The 14,939-nt window shown below is 35.9% G+C and overlaps 1 protein-coding gene across 1 annotated transcript in view; it reads right to left on the bottom strand.

The window, feature by feature from the left end:
• Positions 1–670: 670 nt before the first annotated feature.
• The window catches only part of LOC107713069 (neurabin-2-like), a 23,329-nt gene continuing 9,060 nt past the window's right edge, over positions 671–14,939 (bottom strand). The window contains exons 2-10 of the mRNA XM_016518490.1: positions 12,438–12,570; positions 11,115–11,235; positions 10,648–10,752; positions 7,686–7,821; positions 7,087–7,233; positions 6,090–6,143; positions 3,343–3,572; positions 2,362–2,458; positions 671–2,253 (exon numbers count right to left, since the gene is read on the bottom strand). Coding sequence (XP_016373976.1) covers positions 2,200–2,253; positions 2,362–2,458; positions 3,343–3,572; positions 6,090–6,143; positions 7,087–7,233; positions 7,686–7,821; positions 10,648–10,752; positions 11,115–11,235; positions 12,438–12,570 — 1,077 coding nt within the window. The 3' untranslated portion in view covers positions 671–2,199. The remainder of the gene's footprint in view (positions 2,254–2,361; positions 2,459–3,342; positions 3,573–6,089; positions 6,144–7,086; positions 7,234–7,685; positions 7,822–10,647; positions 10,753–11,114; positions 11,236–12,437; positions 12,571–14,939) is intronic.

Here is a 14,939-nt window from a genome sequence, read left to right as displayed (position 1 = left end):
AATCGGTTGATTTAAGGATTCAACTCACTCATTAAGACAGTCACTTGCTGCCACCTACTGGCGGTTGTAGTTTCATATTTAAAAAAGTAGCTCATTATTTCGTCATTTAATATTTCTACATTAAAATGTTGTATTTAAACTTAACATAACTTACGCAACATCCATCTATGGATTTTGTTTATAGTGATTTCATTTGATTGTTAATAGCCAACATGTTTTTTTATTCAGATTTAATTTATTAAATTTAAGAATCTGACATAAAAGGACACAGATATGACAATACATTTTCATAATACATCTCTTTGGTTTTTTCTGCTCAGTGTTATTTCAGGGTTTTGATCTCTCAACTGAGAGATCACATCCTGTTTATTGTATTATAGTGACTATTTAATATTACATCTAAACGTTGACTAGGCTGGACATGTTTCCTATTAATTGTATACAGTATATGAACCTGAAAGCATATTTTAATTGTTGTGTATTTTGTGTTACTCCATAATAATGTTCTAGTTGAGGCCATTTGTAGTATAGGTATGGGGCCCAAACATAACCTCAAGCCCAGGGGCCCCCGGCCCCGTAAGTCCTGCCCTGCATATAAGTTATTTTGACCATAGCAAAGAGCATGTTGTACCACTTGAAGAAAACAAAGCCACTTCGGTTACAAATCCACAGCTGACTGTTTATTTCATAAAAGCACATTAACAAACCACATGAGTGTGTTTTCCATACAAGCCTTGCACTGAAATAAAGTTGTTTACATGCCTCATCGATTTAATGTAGTCCTGTGTAAAGACTAATGATGACATACTAAATACTACAATCACAATCATTTATAGTTCTTGGTTCCTTCATACATTTCACATGATTATGTTAACAAATAGTCTTGCTTCCTATAAGATGTGAATTTCACTGCCGTTGTATCTAAGACATCCTCCTTCAACAGCTAGTCTAAGAAATGTGTGCTGTATTAAGTTAAATCATACTGAACAATTCATGACGCAGATTCATTCCAGGCAGTAAAATCAGGATTCTGTCCTCTTTTATAAATGTATCCAGATTTCATTAAACTATTGTGGCCCGTACAGATCAAACTGCATTTAAATGTAAACCACACTCATTAAAAAAACACAAAACTATACACATGTGAAGGCCAGTCCCATAATCATACATAATCATTACCATCTTTTTGCCTCTGTAAAGAAAGTTTAAGGGAAGGTCTAAATGAACACTGAAGAGTGACTATGAACAGGAGTAATACTGAGAAAAAGGCAGCAGTTGGTTTTTAAGGTTCAAGTCACCAAAACCTTGCACAAGAGGTAAAGTGTGGACTGCTATAGGTAGGAGAGAGGTGTTTCTGCAAACCCCTTAAAAATCTGGCTATATAGTAAGGCTAAGCTAAGTATATTGTTTGGTGTTTTTATGGAAACAAAATATGAGCTGAAATACTTCATCCTTAATTGGTTCTTTAAAAGACCATTTTTATCATTTATATTAACTTTCCCACTTTCCTCAGGTTCTCTCCATTCCACCATGAACGATGTGCTTCCCATTTTAAATTAATATGTACTTTTAAAGAATCTAGATAAATCATACTTATTGTTTTATCACATATAGAACAGTGCCTCCTAAGGAATGTCCTAGGAAGGACATCAGGACAAACGTGAAATAAAAGAGTAACAACCCTTTTAAGGTACAGCAGCAAGTGGCAGTTCATTAGAGTTTCAAAAACATATGTCTTCAAATACAAGATGCTGTTTTTAACACTTCTGGTAGAATAAGTGTCTCTGTTTCATTCGTTTCAGGACTGAAACCCAGAAAAATGTTCCACTGTAGTATTTTGATCATGAAAGATCAGTCTTCCGTTCTGCCAAATGTATGTTGTTAACGTAACTTAAAAAGATTTTGTTGTGTACATTAGAATACTACAGAAACAACTTTGGCAAAACTATCAATGACAGCCGAATCATTACCTAGAGTTAAATATGAGGAAAATACAAAGGGTTTTAAAGAGAAAACACTGCAGGGTAAAACAATTATTCACAATACTAGTAATGAGATTAAGAAAAATAATAAAAATCTCTAAAAGCGTAAAAAGCCTGAAATCAAGGTATGGAGGAATGAGAAAAGTACAGATTCTCTGTTTCCCCAGTTCCAATACATTTACACTTAAGTAGTTAAAATTTTAACAATTGTTTACTTTTACGATGGATCCAGTGACTTCAACTCCTCGACCTGTGGCTCAAGACCTATTACCTGTATAAGGAGATATTTTATATGACTGCTTGAACTGAATTGTTTAGTTGCCAAATTTATAAACTGTACAATAGGTTTTCAAATTTATATGTTACAGGAATACTCTACCTCGTCTTGAAGTTGTTCTGTTTCCTCCTTATGTGAAGCTTCAGTCTCCTCTACAGTTTTCTGCTGAGCTGTTTTCTTCTTCAGTAACTCAATTTCCCTGTATGAAAAACAGAAGGCAAAAGACATTAATATATTTCTGAAATTATATCGAATACTTCATAAAATATTAATTAATCTCTTGGCTGTGTATAGTGATCTCGGCCCAGTGACTAAAAGAAAAACATCTTTGGGAAAAAATCTAGTTTAAAATACATGTGCCTAGTCCTTAGAAATGTGATATTTGTATTCATGTTTGTTGAGTTTATAGGATTTTTTAGTAAGGCTGTAATTTAGATTTAATTATGAGATTGTCAAGTGATATTGTAAGTGATAGTAATATTGTTTTTTTTTTGTTTTTTTCAAAAATTCTTTTTTTTTTTAAGAAAAGGATTATTAAAAAATGTTCCTTCCATTAACTTTTTGTCATCATAGAAGAATTTTATCTTACTCATTGTCTGCATGAATTACTTTTTTATTTCATTTTGAATAAATTAATTGACCCAAACACAACGAGTCACATCAATCTGTTTATATACAAGAATGGAGTGTATTGAAAATCTGAAATAGCACAAAGTTTCCTGTAAGGGGTAGGTTTAGGTATAGGGTTGGTGTAGGGCAATAGCACATACAGTTTGTACAGTATAAAAACCATTACGCCTATGGGATGTCCCCACTTTTCACAAAAACAAACCTGTGTGTGTGTGTCTGTTTAGTATTTAGTATGTATGTCTTTCAGAATGTTGTTATGTAATTCTAATTGTATTTATTGTCTTTTTAAGTATATTTATTAGCCTTGGACACAAAATTAACACAACATTACAATTAACAAATAATAAAGGTGAATATATGGACATATATTCATCTTTAAAGTAAGGGTTAAAGCTAAACAGGACCTTCGGTAAGAATGTGGATGTGGATCAGTATCTGTGTGTTTTCTCTCACTTTTGCTGATACTCTTTTATAAGGCGTTTGGCCTTGCTGTATTTGCGTTCTAAAGCCTGGTACTGAGCCTGCGTTTCTTTCAGGTGCTCATCCACAGCCTGGCAAAGACTCTGCGCCTCCATCCAATATCCCTCCAGCTTCTCCATGCGCTCCCGGTTCTCCTGCATGTTACGCTCCATCTGGGCCTTTTCAGCACGCCAGCGCTGCTTCTCCTGCTCTGCATGATTTAGCTTCACACATGAATGCAAACAGGTGATTACTTTTTTTTAGTCTTGTCGTGCAAATAGTAACATAGATCAAAACTTTACAACTGTGGAAAACCAGAACTCTTTGTCAGAGGAAAAACTTCCATATGTGTTCTTTTGACAAATTTAAAGGCCTATAAATTGCAATTCTGCCATCATTTACTCACACTAATGGCATTATAAATCTTTATGACTTTTACCAAAATGAAGAATGTAAGCCGTAATACAATGATAATTGTTCCTTCCTCCAAGCTTTAAAATCTCATTAAAACGTATGCATATTCCCGCTTGGTGCCTCAAGGTGTATTGTTTTAGATTTGATGTCAAAAAATGACCCAAGAAAATTATCGGCTCATGTATGCTGTCAAACCTGTTGCCTCTGAATGTGTGAAAACAGCAATCAGATTTGAGAGCTGTGGCATGTAGAAGATTTTAAAGGAATAGTTCACCCAAAAATGAAAAATTTCTGAAAATATACTCACCCTCAGGCCATCAAAGAAGTGGATTGTTTCTTTATCAGAACAGATTTAGAAAGATTCGGCATTACATCACTTGCTCAACAATGGATCCTCTGCAAGTGAATGTGTGCTGTCAGAATGAGTCCAACAGCTCATAAAAGCATCACAATAATCCACAAGAAACCAACAAAAACTCCAGTCCGTCAGTTAACCTCTTGTGAAATTAAAAACTGTGTTGAAACAAATCCATCTTTAAGGCATTTAACTTTAAGGGCCTTATTTTAACGATCTAAGCACAAGGTCTAAAGCGCACGGCGAAGGTGCACTTAGTGTGTGTCCAAATCCACTTTTGCAAGTTTAACGACGGGAAAAACGGTCGGTGCGCCCGGCGCATGGTCTAAAAGGGTTGTCCCTATTCTCTTAATGAGTAATGGCTGTGTTTTGGGCATAACGCAATCCTTTAATTTTTTATATTTGGCATGTTTGTGTGCTGCTGTGCATCCCTGTGTGTGTAATAAGCAGAGTGTTCGTGCACTGTGGACCCACCTATACTAACGCGATCTTTAAATAAAAAAAAAAATTTAAAAAACTACTGCGCCATTGACTTTAGACCAGGTTTTAGTTGGTCAATGGCGCAGTCTATTTCAGTTGCCTCAAAATAGCAACGCGCCAACAATGCGCCTGAACACACCTCGTTTTCAGACCAGCACGCCCATGAGTGTACAAATGGGCACAAATGCATTTGTTATTTAAAGCAGGACGTGAAAATGATTTCTACGTTGGGCTGAAACTAGCAAAAAACATATGCGTCGCGTCTGGCGCCGCATTGCGCCGGGTGTATGATAGAGCCCTAAATCATTGCTTCTAGCCAAAATACAAGTCTATAATCCATAATAACTGCTTTGGAGAAAGCAATATTATGGATAGAGGACTCGTATTTTATCAGGAAGCAATGGTTAAATCTTGATGAATTTGCTTATTAGAAACATGCAGCTTTTCACTTCATTAGACATTAACAGATGGACTGGAGTCATGTGGATTACTTGATTGTGGATTATTATGATTTTTTTATCAGCTCTCATTTAACTCTGATTCCAGGGGCGTAAATTACCCCCCCCCCTCCCATCTGAGGGTTGTCCCCCCCTAAAAATATCATTACAAACCACTCTGTGTATTGTAAATAATATAATGCTTAAAATAATTGTGTAAGTAGTAAAAAAAAAAAAAAAGCATTTTAAGTTTAGAAAGTTTTAAATCCTCCCTCCTCCCTTGCCTCACAGTGGTTTGGTCTACTGCCTGCTTTCCCCCTTTACCTCACCGACACACACGAGTCCGGTGGGCGGTGGGAGGGAACAGAGTGCTTCATTAGTTATGTGTAAGTAGGCTGTCAAGGCTATTTTATTCACTTACCGATGTGTTGGGTTTTGCTCAATATGATGTTAAGTGGCAGATGAGGGCTTGCTGCGGTTGAATATCTAAATAAGAGATGGCCTCAATCCCAGACGAAACCTAAAATACTATGTGGAGGACGCAAAATAATTAAACATGGTCTCCATGCTATGTACACATGCTGTATACACTTATCTATCCTTACAATTACAATGAAATTTACGCCCTTGTCTGATTCTGACGGCATCCATTCACAGCAGATGATCCAATAGTGAGCAGGTGATGTAATGCTACATTTATCTAAATCTATTCCAATGAAAAAACAAACTCATCTACATCTTGGATGGCCTGAAGATGAGAAAATTTTCAGCAAATTTTCATTTTGGTTGAACTGTTCTTTTAAGCTATTAACAAACTCCAATTTCCAGACATATGGACTACTATTATGGTGCTTTTGGTCTTTTTTGGAGTTTGACAGTTTGAATCACTGTTCACATTTGTTGTAAAAGAGCAGCATGAACAATTACGAAGTAAATACTATTTCAAGTAAATGATGACCGTTTTTATTTTCAGATGAACAATCTCTTCATCCTAAGAAATTACAATATTTTATTAGAGATGTGATGATCAGTTAGCATGAAAAAAGTTATCATACCTTCCTCTTGAGCTGTTGGATTTCAGCCTGAGTCACAGCATGTTTGATCTGCAACTGTGCCAAAGTAGTAAACAGGTTAAAGAATGTAACTAAATCTGCTTTTTCCCCCAATGAACTAGCATTTTAATGGAAAATAAATCAAGCACACTGATTAGTCTGAATGCATTTTTCAAAGATAATCTAAAGTGACAGTTTGAAAAGACATTTGTATGACTTTCAGTGGGTGGCTTACTATAAAATGTAACTACTGCAGCCACAGAAAGAAAGAGGTCTTTACATGAAAGACACCAATATTAACGAATCTTTTCCCAGCAAGGGTGTAAAGCACCTTCATTAATGTTTTAGTTTGTTATTTTAGTAAACTGGCTTTTTGAGATGGAACTACTACTTTTTAAGTTAAGGTATTCTAGTTATATAATTTATGTGGGTGGAGTTTGTTCCATGTAAACAGTACTTTATGAATAGTTACACCCTATTCTGACCTGGCCCTTCTTTGCATCTTCGCTAAGAGACAAAGCAAAAGTATTTATTTTTGGATACTTAAAATATTGGATGCACCCTAATTTGAATTCTACTAAGGGTCTGTGATATCAGCAGAGACCTCCACAGTTTGCTGATGTGGAGTTTGTCTGTTCAAACTGTCTGTCTACACACATTAATGTTTGCACTTTTCCATCAAACATAGTAGTTTATAGTTTAACAATTTCAGGTATAAGATTTAGTTTCAGTTCAGTTATGCCCTACATAATTTCAGCAGTAAACTGAAAATTCTGATTGAACAGGTTGCTTTAAAAATGTACTTTTACAGTTTAATGAGAAAATCTCCTCTGTCGCTTGATATTATCCATCTACTTCAAAAGATGAGAAAACATTCACTTTTTGCTTGCAAGAACAATTAAATGTGGATATTTTTTACTTTTAAGCAAGTAATTTTTCATTAGATACTCGTCAGTATCATTTTTTAAATCCTTACTGTCCAGCTTAATTTGTGTCTTACTTCTTTGTATTTGTGGGCAAGCTTCTCAGGGTCCACTTCTACTGGTGACAGCATGTCCTCATTCTCGGCCAAGTCAAACACCTCTATGGCACTAGGGTATGTAGGGCTCATCTCGTCTTCATCTTCATCAGTGCCATAATCACCCGGCTAGAAGGGAAGGACAAGGGAACAGCCTTTTGTCACAAGTTTTAAACACACAAACACACACAAACACACACACATATACATACATACATATTTATATACAGTATATATTTTAATGTCCTAATATACTAGAGAAAAATACAGACTTTCACATCTGTTAACTAAATATGATATAACACTCTTCCTTTCTAAAATCAGGGTGTGGATATGGTGTCATGGCACGTGTTATGTTGAAGTTTTATACTTAATGTTAGTATTCGTTTACACATAACATAGGAAAACACAAAATTATATTTATTTTAATTTTATGCCAGGTTATATGTCAGGTTTAGCTCACTTCTGAGTGAATTTGTCCCTAAAATATGGTTAAGTACACACACACAAACATGATTATTAAATGTTAACTAAAAAAAAAAAAATTTAAAAAAAACCTATTCCAGGAAAGTACTACAGACCTCTTCTTCATCCCCCATGTAGTTGCCATATCGTTGTTCCATCATCTCCTGTTGCCAGCGCTCCTGTTCAAGGGTCTGCTGGATGAGCTGGGCCACTTCACTTTGCTCTCCCGGCTTCTCTCGACCAATAATAAACCTAGAAACAGAGGTGTTTATTACATACCTTGTGGTAATCTGAAGTCTTTTTCTTTTCCTGTTAGTGCTTGAGTATACGCTAGGCTACAAGAAGAAATGGTTCTCTTTCTTTATATTTCAAATTCTTCCTTTAAAGGGGTCATAATACATTTTCATACTTTTTTTTAAACATTTGACTTTTTCCTGAGGTCCACTTATCATGACCTTTAGAATTAAAAGGGCTTTGTTTTGCTGTTTGATTTCAGTGTAAATGCCTATTTGCATTCTTCACAATCACTAACAGTCTATAATTCAACAGTCATTGCATTACAATAAGACAGCCTGCACTGAAATGTGTTGCTCAGCTGGTTAACATCAGACCAAAATGATCAGGGATATTTTTTAACATAAACTGCAGCTTCTCATTTATAATGTGGGGTTTCCTTCAACAAGGATATGCAGAGCGGCAGGTGATAATACAGTCAGGCACAGCATAAGATTTGACTTTAGAAATTACATCAGTAATAAGGTACTAATATCTAAATTAATACTTAATTCGTCATATTCTAATGATTGTTGAAGGCTTTAACTAATCATGAATTAATGAAGTTAGTTAAGGATAAGGAGCTATCCTTAGCTATGACTGGAGTCACGGATTCACGCATGAATAATGGCAGCCTTGGTACATGTTTGATAGTTAATGCATTAACATTTATGGGTAAACTAAATCAAAGTCTCTTTAAAAAAACATAAGAAGTACTTTGACTTTGAAATGAATTTAAATAATTAAATTCTATCATAAGTTGAGCTTTTGACATCTGCAGCATTGTTATTAACATTACTGGGTGGCAACGGATTAGTTGATCCTCCTCATCAAGCGTAGAAAATACTCTAATAGCTGATCTTGTCTGTTTTGTGTTGTTCTCTTTCCCTTTAAACTCACCCTACTGCAACTTATACGCAGCTAAATAAAAACTCAAAACCCACCAAAAACATTTGTAGAACAATTCCTAAAGAAATGCTCAAACTAGAAACATACTGCAGGTAAGGTCAGAATGTTTGCTGGGTATCAGTACAGTTCCTTCTCCATCCAGACGCAGGCCATGATGATACTGTACCTCCGCTCTCTGACTTCTTGAAAAGCCATTGTAAAGTGTTACCAGGCTGCAATATAATAAAGAGTGAAAAATTTAAGGGGGTCTGAATACTTTCCGTACCCACTGTAAATGCTCTTTTATAATTTATGCCATTTTAAAGAGATCTTATAAACATCTTCTTGTAAGGCCAGTCATAAATTATGAGAAGACAATATTTATAATGATGTATGACAGGGGTGTCCAATCCTGCTCCTGGAAGGCCACTGTCCTGTAGAGTTTAGCGCCAACCCCAATTAAACACACCTGAACCAACTAATCAAAGGTCTTACTAGCATACTAGAAACTTCCAGGCCGGTGTGATGAGGCACGTTGGAGCTAAACTCTACAAGACAGTGGCCCTCCAGGACCGAGTTTGACACCCTTGATGTACGATGACAAGATTTATCCTGTTGTTTACTTTTGATAAAGCTCTTACAGATCCCTCTTTGCTTGTCTGTCTCCCTTCTATATTTATCCATCCTCAATTTCCTCCCTTTTCTTTGCTCCTATACACAGTGCGTCTCCTCCACCCAGTGTCTGGTTTCATATAACCCTCTCCTTGTTCTGGCCTCCCCCTGTTAACACTCATCTATCATAATGAAATATTCTTCTCTTCTAAATGCAGTCTTTGTAACACATCATAATTACAAACGTCACAATGACCCCCATTGGCTGAACGCTGAATGAACTAGGAAAAAATAGTAGGGAAAGATAATGTCAAAGATGAAGTCGATGAGCCTAAATCATTCTTTTAATCAACATTTAAAAAGCATATATTTGAGCATAAATTTCATTTCACAATGTTATTGAGGTAGAACTGGCTGCAGTGCTCTTATAACAAAGAGAGCATGCAAACATTACATACAATACAGCTGCAGGCAATTGTAAAATATGAGTGTAATGTCTGTTTTTTGCTATTTATACAATACGTGTATATAAAGTAAGAGAGCTTCAAATAAAGAAGCAAAATTCAAAATCAAACTGTCATGGAGTCAAAAGTACAGTCTCTAATTACTTTGTATTTATTGCTGGATTCAGTTCCTTCTGAGAAGTTCCTACTTATGTTTTCAGAAGTTCCTACTTATGTTTTCAGAAGTTGTAATTATGATGTAATGTGTCCAAGTGATTTTGGTAAGGGAACAGAGTATAAATGGGGCAATGTCATAAACAGGAAGTTGTTTTAGATGTAATGTGACAAAATGAAAAGCAAAGGATACAAATTAGGTAAGTAAGTTATGCTCTATCTATGCATTTGATCATTCTTGAGCTGCTACATGAATCAAGGGAAATGAAGTTCTGGCACACAAATCTGCTGTCTGATGAACACATTTTAAGGCTATTCTCAATACATACTATTTACACAGTAAACTTTCATAATCAAAACTTAATTGTGACCAATACCCAATTAGTTTCCGGAATGATTTTTAATTTACGCCCCAAATTTTCTATACTGATAATTACAACATTGTGGTGGTGTTCATGTGTGCTCCATTCATAAATGCAATGATTTCTGACATGAATCGAAGGTAGCATATGATTAATTCACCATTACTTGTGCCAACAGCAATAGGTGAATTTCAGTTTCACATATCTGTAGATAGATATAAAAGATAAGAAACTGAAAGATGGGACTTCAAAGAAATTAGATCAGCAGGGACATTGTGTGAGCAGGGAGTTGTGTACCACAGTGGTCTACATCCAGCTGGTCTTACCGAACTGTGCCAGATGTGTTTCTCAGGACAGAGGCAGCAAAACTTTGAGTTACACCAACCAGGCTTGTTCCATCCACCTCCACTATCAAATCATTCACCTGGATCCTGAAAGAGAAAAAAGTGGGCAGTGTGAACAGTGTGAAATGAGTTTCAGTATTTAAAGGGATAGTTCACCCAAAAATTCTGTCATTAATTAGTCACCCTCATGTTGTTCCAAACCCATATTTTAACAATGTCCTTACTACCTTTCTGGGCCTTGAACACAGTAGTTCCGTTGCTGTCTATGCAGGGTCAGAAAGCTCTCGGATTTCATCAAAAATATCTTAATTTGTGTTCTGAAGATAAACGAAGGTCTTACGGGTTTGGAACGACATAAGGGTGAGTAATTAATGACAGAATTTTTGGGTGAACTATCCCTTTAAGTTGAGATATTAACTATGATGCTGTGGAATATGCATAACGTCTACCTGCCATCCCGATGGGCCGCCCCTCCCTCTGTGACGGTCTTGACGAAAATGCCAAGCTTTTCCAGACCCATGTCAGCTCCAGCACCCATCCCAATAATACTGATACCCAAACCCTCATTGTCTGTTGATGGACAGCAAAAAATAGAGAATTCAATACTATTTTAGTATTTTCTGTTCAATTTCTGTTCCTTTTACCTGGGAATTAGAATGACCAACTATTTCAAGTGTGAAAAGCCACAAAAAGTGTTACATTTGCACAGACTATTCACACTACTTGCGATAAAATGTTTCAGAAAAGTACTGCGAGATACACCTTCATTTCCTCTTTGACATCCTCTATGTTGGGTGTTACTCTTTGAATACCCTTCTTTCACTCTCCTATAGTCTTTCGTTTAATGAGAAACAATTTTATTTGCTGTGAATAGTTGTAGCTAAAGGGTGTTGTTAATCTCAATATGCACTGAAGTATATTCATGATACAGATAAGGTTTGAGTGTCTTACTGTTTTTATAAAACTTTTTTATTACTACCACAACGCTGCATAAAATATTGAGATTACGTTTTGATTGAAGCACATTTATTAAGACACTGTCTCTACCATGTAAATGTTAACATTAACATTCATTCAATACTTCTGTTCACTAGAGTCCTTCCAGCTACATAATCACCTTCATCAATTTAACAGTCTTTAAATAAAGAAATAGCCTACCATGCAGTGAATATGTCCTCCTGGTGTTTTATGACTCAGAGGGTGAGTTCTATAGAAGTGAGCTTCACTATGGCCTATTCACTCCAAAGCGCAAAGCACTTAAAATTAGTAGTGCAGGGTACTACTGTCTCAAGCGTGTGTGTTTGGAACACCCTACATCTATACAATCTATACATTGCTACTTTTTTTATTTCGAATTGGAATGTTGCATATGCTTTAAATGAACCTTCTAGTATCATGTGTTTATTAATGCCACAATTACTTCCTTAAATTGACCACTGTATGTTCACTTTGCTAACAGCCTTGTAGATAGGAAGTTTGTGAAGAGATTCAGTAGCTTACTTTCATTTAAAAAATGACTCTACACGTACTGTTTTCTTCATGCAGTGTAATTTAGGTGTGCAAAATTAAATCTGAAACTTGACCTATATATATATATATATATAATGAATTGCTGGTTGGAGGTTGGGAATTTCTTCAACCATTTATCTATCCATCCATCCATCCATCCATACTGTCAATCTATAATCTTTTCATCCATCAACCATCAATACATCCACCCATTTATTGACTCTTCAATGCATCAATCATTTCAAGCCCCTTTTCCCAAATACCTTTCTCCAGTTCAGCGGGGAACAGGTCCAGCCTTTCCACACGTTTCTCCAGCTCATACTCAGCAGAAGCAGCCATGGGGTCCACGTCATCATTCCTCCTGTCATAGTCCTCATTAGAATAGGTTGTGAACAACTGAAAATTTGATCATATATTAATAACCACATGTTTGCTTCAAAGACAAGCTTTTCAATCATGTAATAAAGTAAGAATTTTTTTCATTCGCAAGTAAATTCTCCCCTGCTTATTAGATTCACTTCAAACTTATGCATAGGAGAATACAGTATATTACACAACAGCCGGATGCCCTTGCGGATTCTGTATTCCGCTAAGCTTTTTAACAAGTATAGTCTGACTTTATTTCAGCATCAGACCTGGAACCAAACCTGGAATAAGAATAGCACTGCTTGTGATTATACAATTTTTTTTTTTTTTTTTTTGCTCATTCAATAATATTAAGCAATAAATATCAATAATATTACATAATACAAACATGTTTTTCTCTGTTTCGGAGCAACATTATACTTTCCTGAAATCTAAAGCTCCAAATTTTATAAACAAGAATTTGCAAATCCACAACAGCTCTTTTTAGTAATTTTCTGGCAGGTAATTCTTCCAGCACATTGACTGGATTCAAATACAGGTCTCTTGCTGTTCACTGACATTTTAAGTGTTGCATGCCATGTGATTGTAAACATAGCTTTATCTACACACTGATGCATTGACTGTGGAATTAAAGTGTCCCTCTATTGAAAGCAAAGTTGTGTGGGCAGAGCAGGTGTGCCTACTTCACAGCAGCTCTTGAGGCTTTACTTCTAGTTTTATATCATCTTTTTTATGTGGGTGCAGGCGCCAACTTAACCTGGCCTGAACACAAATGCATGTTTTAAATTTATACTGTTAATGTGAAATCCTCTAGGTGACCATGCTTTGATTCACAGCATGTAAATATCCATTTTACTTTTGTATTGCAGCCTTTTGGCCAAACATTGCAATTGTCCTTCACAGAGAAGGTAACACCAGAATGCATTGCAAGAAGCTCAGTGAAAACAATCTCTACAAGATGGCAGACAAACCCAAATAGATTTTTTTAGCCATTATAAATATACTTTTAATTAATTCAACACCAAAATGCATTGACAAACTAGAATTTGCACCATATTTGTGTGTGCTATGTATTTTTATGTAAAGAGTTTTCTGTTTGGTTGACATCACCAAGCCCCTTTTTTAGCCACCTGTCATATAGAGATTACTTTAAGAATCCAATCAATTCCCAATGGATAAAATAAAGTCCTGGCCTACTTTTGCCCTTGAATATCCTGTATCATTCAGAAATAAGTCACATTACAGAAATAAAATGAACTGTGAATGCTGTTTCCTGTTATGTAATAAAACAAAAATAATACCAGACCATCTTTATTCTCCAATGCCAGACAACCACCAGCATCGTAAATCCTCATCCCTCAATTCCACCCAATCGTGTCCTGCCACAAGCATCCCACTGTTAGCAGCACATCCCACATTAAACGCAACCCCTGAGGAAAATTGTGCTTAACTCCCATCTGTGCTTTAATTCCACCTGCACCTATTCCCCAATAGCAAAATACCCCATAAAGCATCACACACGCTATGGCCACATTATTCAGTTAGAATGTGTGGCTGGGATTTTTGGTGGTGCCCGGTGCACAAACATCGGATTAAGGAGGGGGAGGACAGAATGAGAGAGAGAAGGAGAGAGAGGCAGACAGTGCTGTTCCAGTTGTGTGAGAGTGCCAGTAGGTCACATCTCTTAACAACAGATGGCCAGGAATACCCCTCCTCTGCTCAAACTATCCCATCCTGGCTCTGCTGCCCTACTAAAGCTATGAATGACAATACAATTACAGTAAATACCATTAATAGTCTATAGGAATTGCTGTTTTCTTGCTCAGGTGTTGGATGAATCTCATGAAACCTGTCAACATGCCTTGGTCAAATAAAAAAGAAGCCTATTTTAGGACCATTAAGTTTATTTTCTTTCAAATTACTGCAATGTCAAAGTCTCAATCTCATTACAGTTTAGTGAAGACATTTAATTCAGTTTTGTATCACAATAATGAGAATCTTAGGGGGGATAGTGCTTATGACAATAATAATGCAAAAAATGTCTGCTGAAGCGCTCCAAGACTTGAGAACACAAGACACTTGTAACATTGAACAAAACAAAATATTAGGAGAAGTTCTGACAGGAAAACCCATGTAAGGAATACTGTTAATAGGCTGTTGGAAAGGAATAAATCCAAATAGCATGGTTGAAAAAGTTGTTGCCCACAACCACTGATATTTTCTACTCTGCTTGAGGTCGGGAGCAAGAGAGACTTGCAGTAAGATTGGTTCTGTTCCAGGTGACAGGAATAATATATATATTCTTCTACCTACTAGTAAATAAATGTAGATTTAAAAAATAAAAAAAAATCTGCATAAAATATATTGCATCATACTGACAATTTTATTTGATTTATATA

This window comes from Sinocyclocheilus rhinocerous, unplaced genomic scaffold, assembly GCF_001515625.1.
Source record: "Sinocyclocheilus rhinocerous isolate Xijiao unplaced genomic scaffold, SAMN03320098_v1.1 scaffold8020, whole genome shotgun sequence".
NCBI lineage: Eukaryota > Metazoa > Chordata > Actinopteri > Cypriniformes > Cyprinidae > Sinocyclocheilus > Sinocyclocheilus rhinocerous.
The sequence above is the reverse complement of the archived record's forward strand: the minus strand, read 5'-3'. Positions and strand labels throughout refer to the sequence as shown.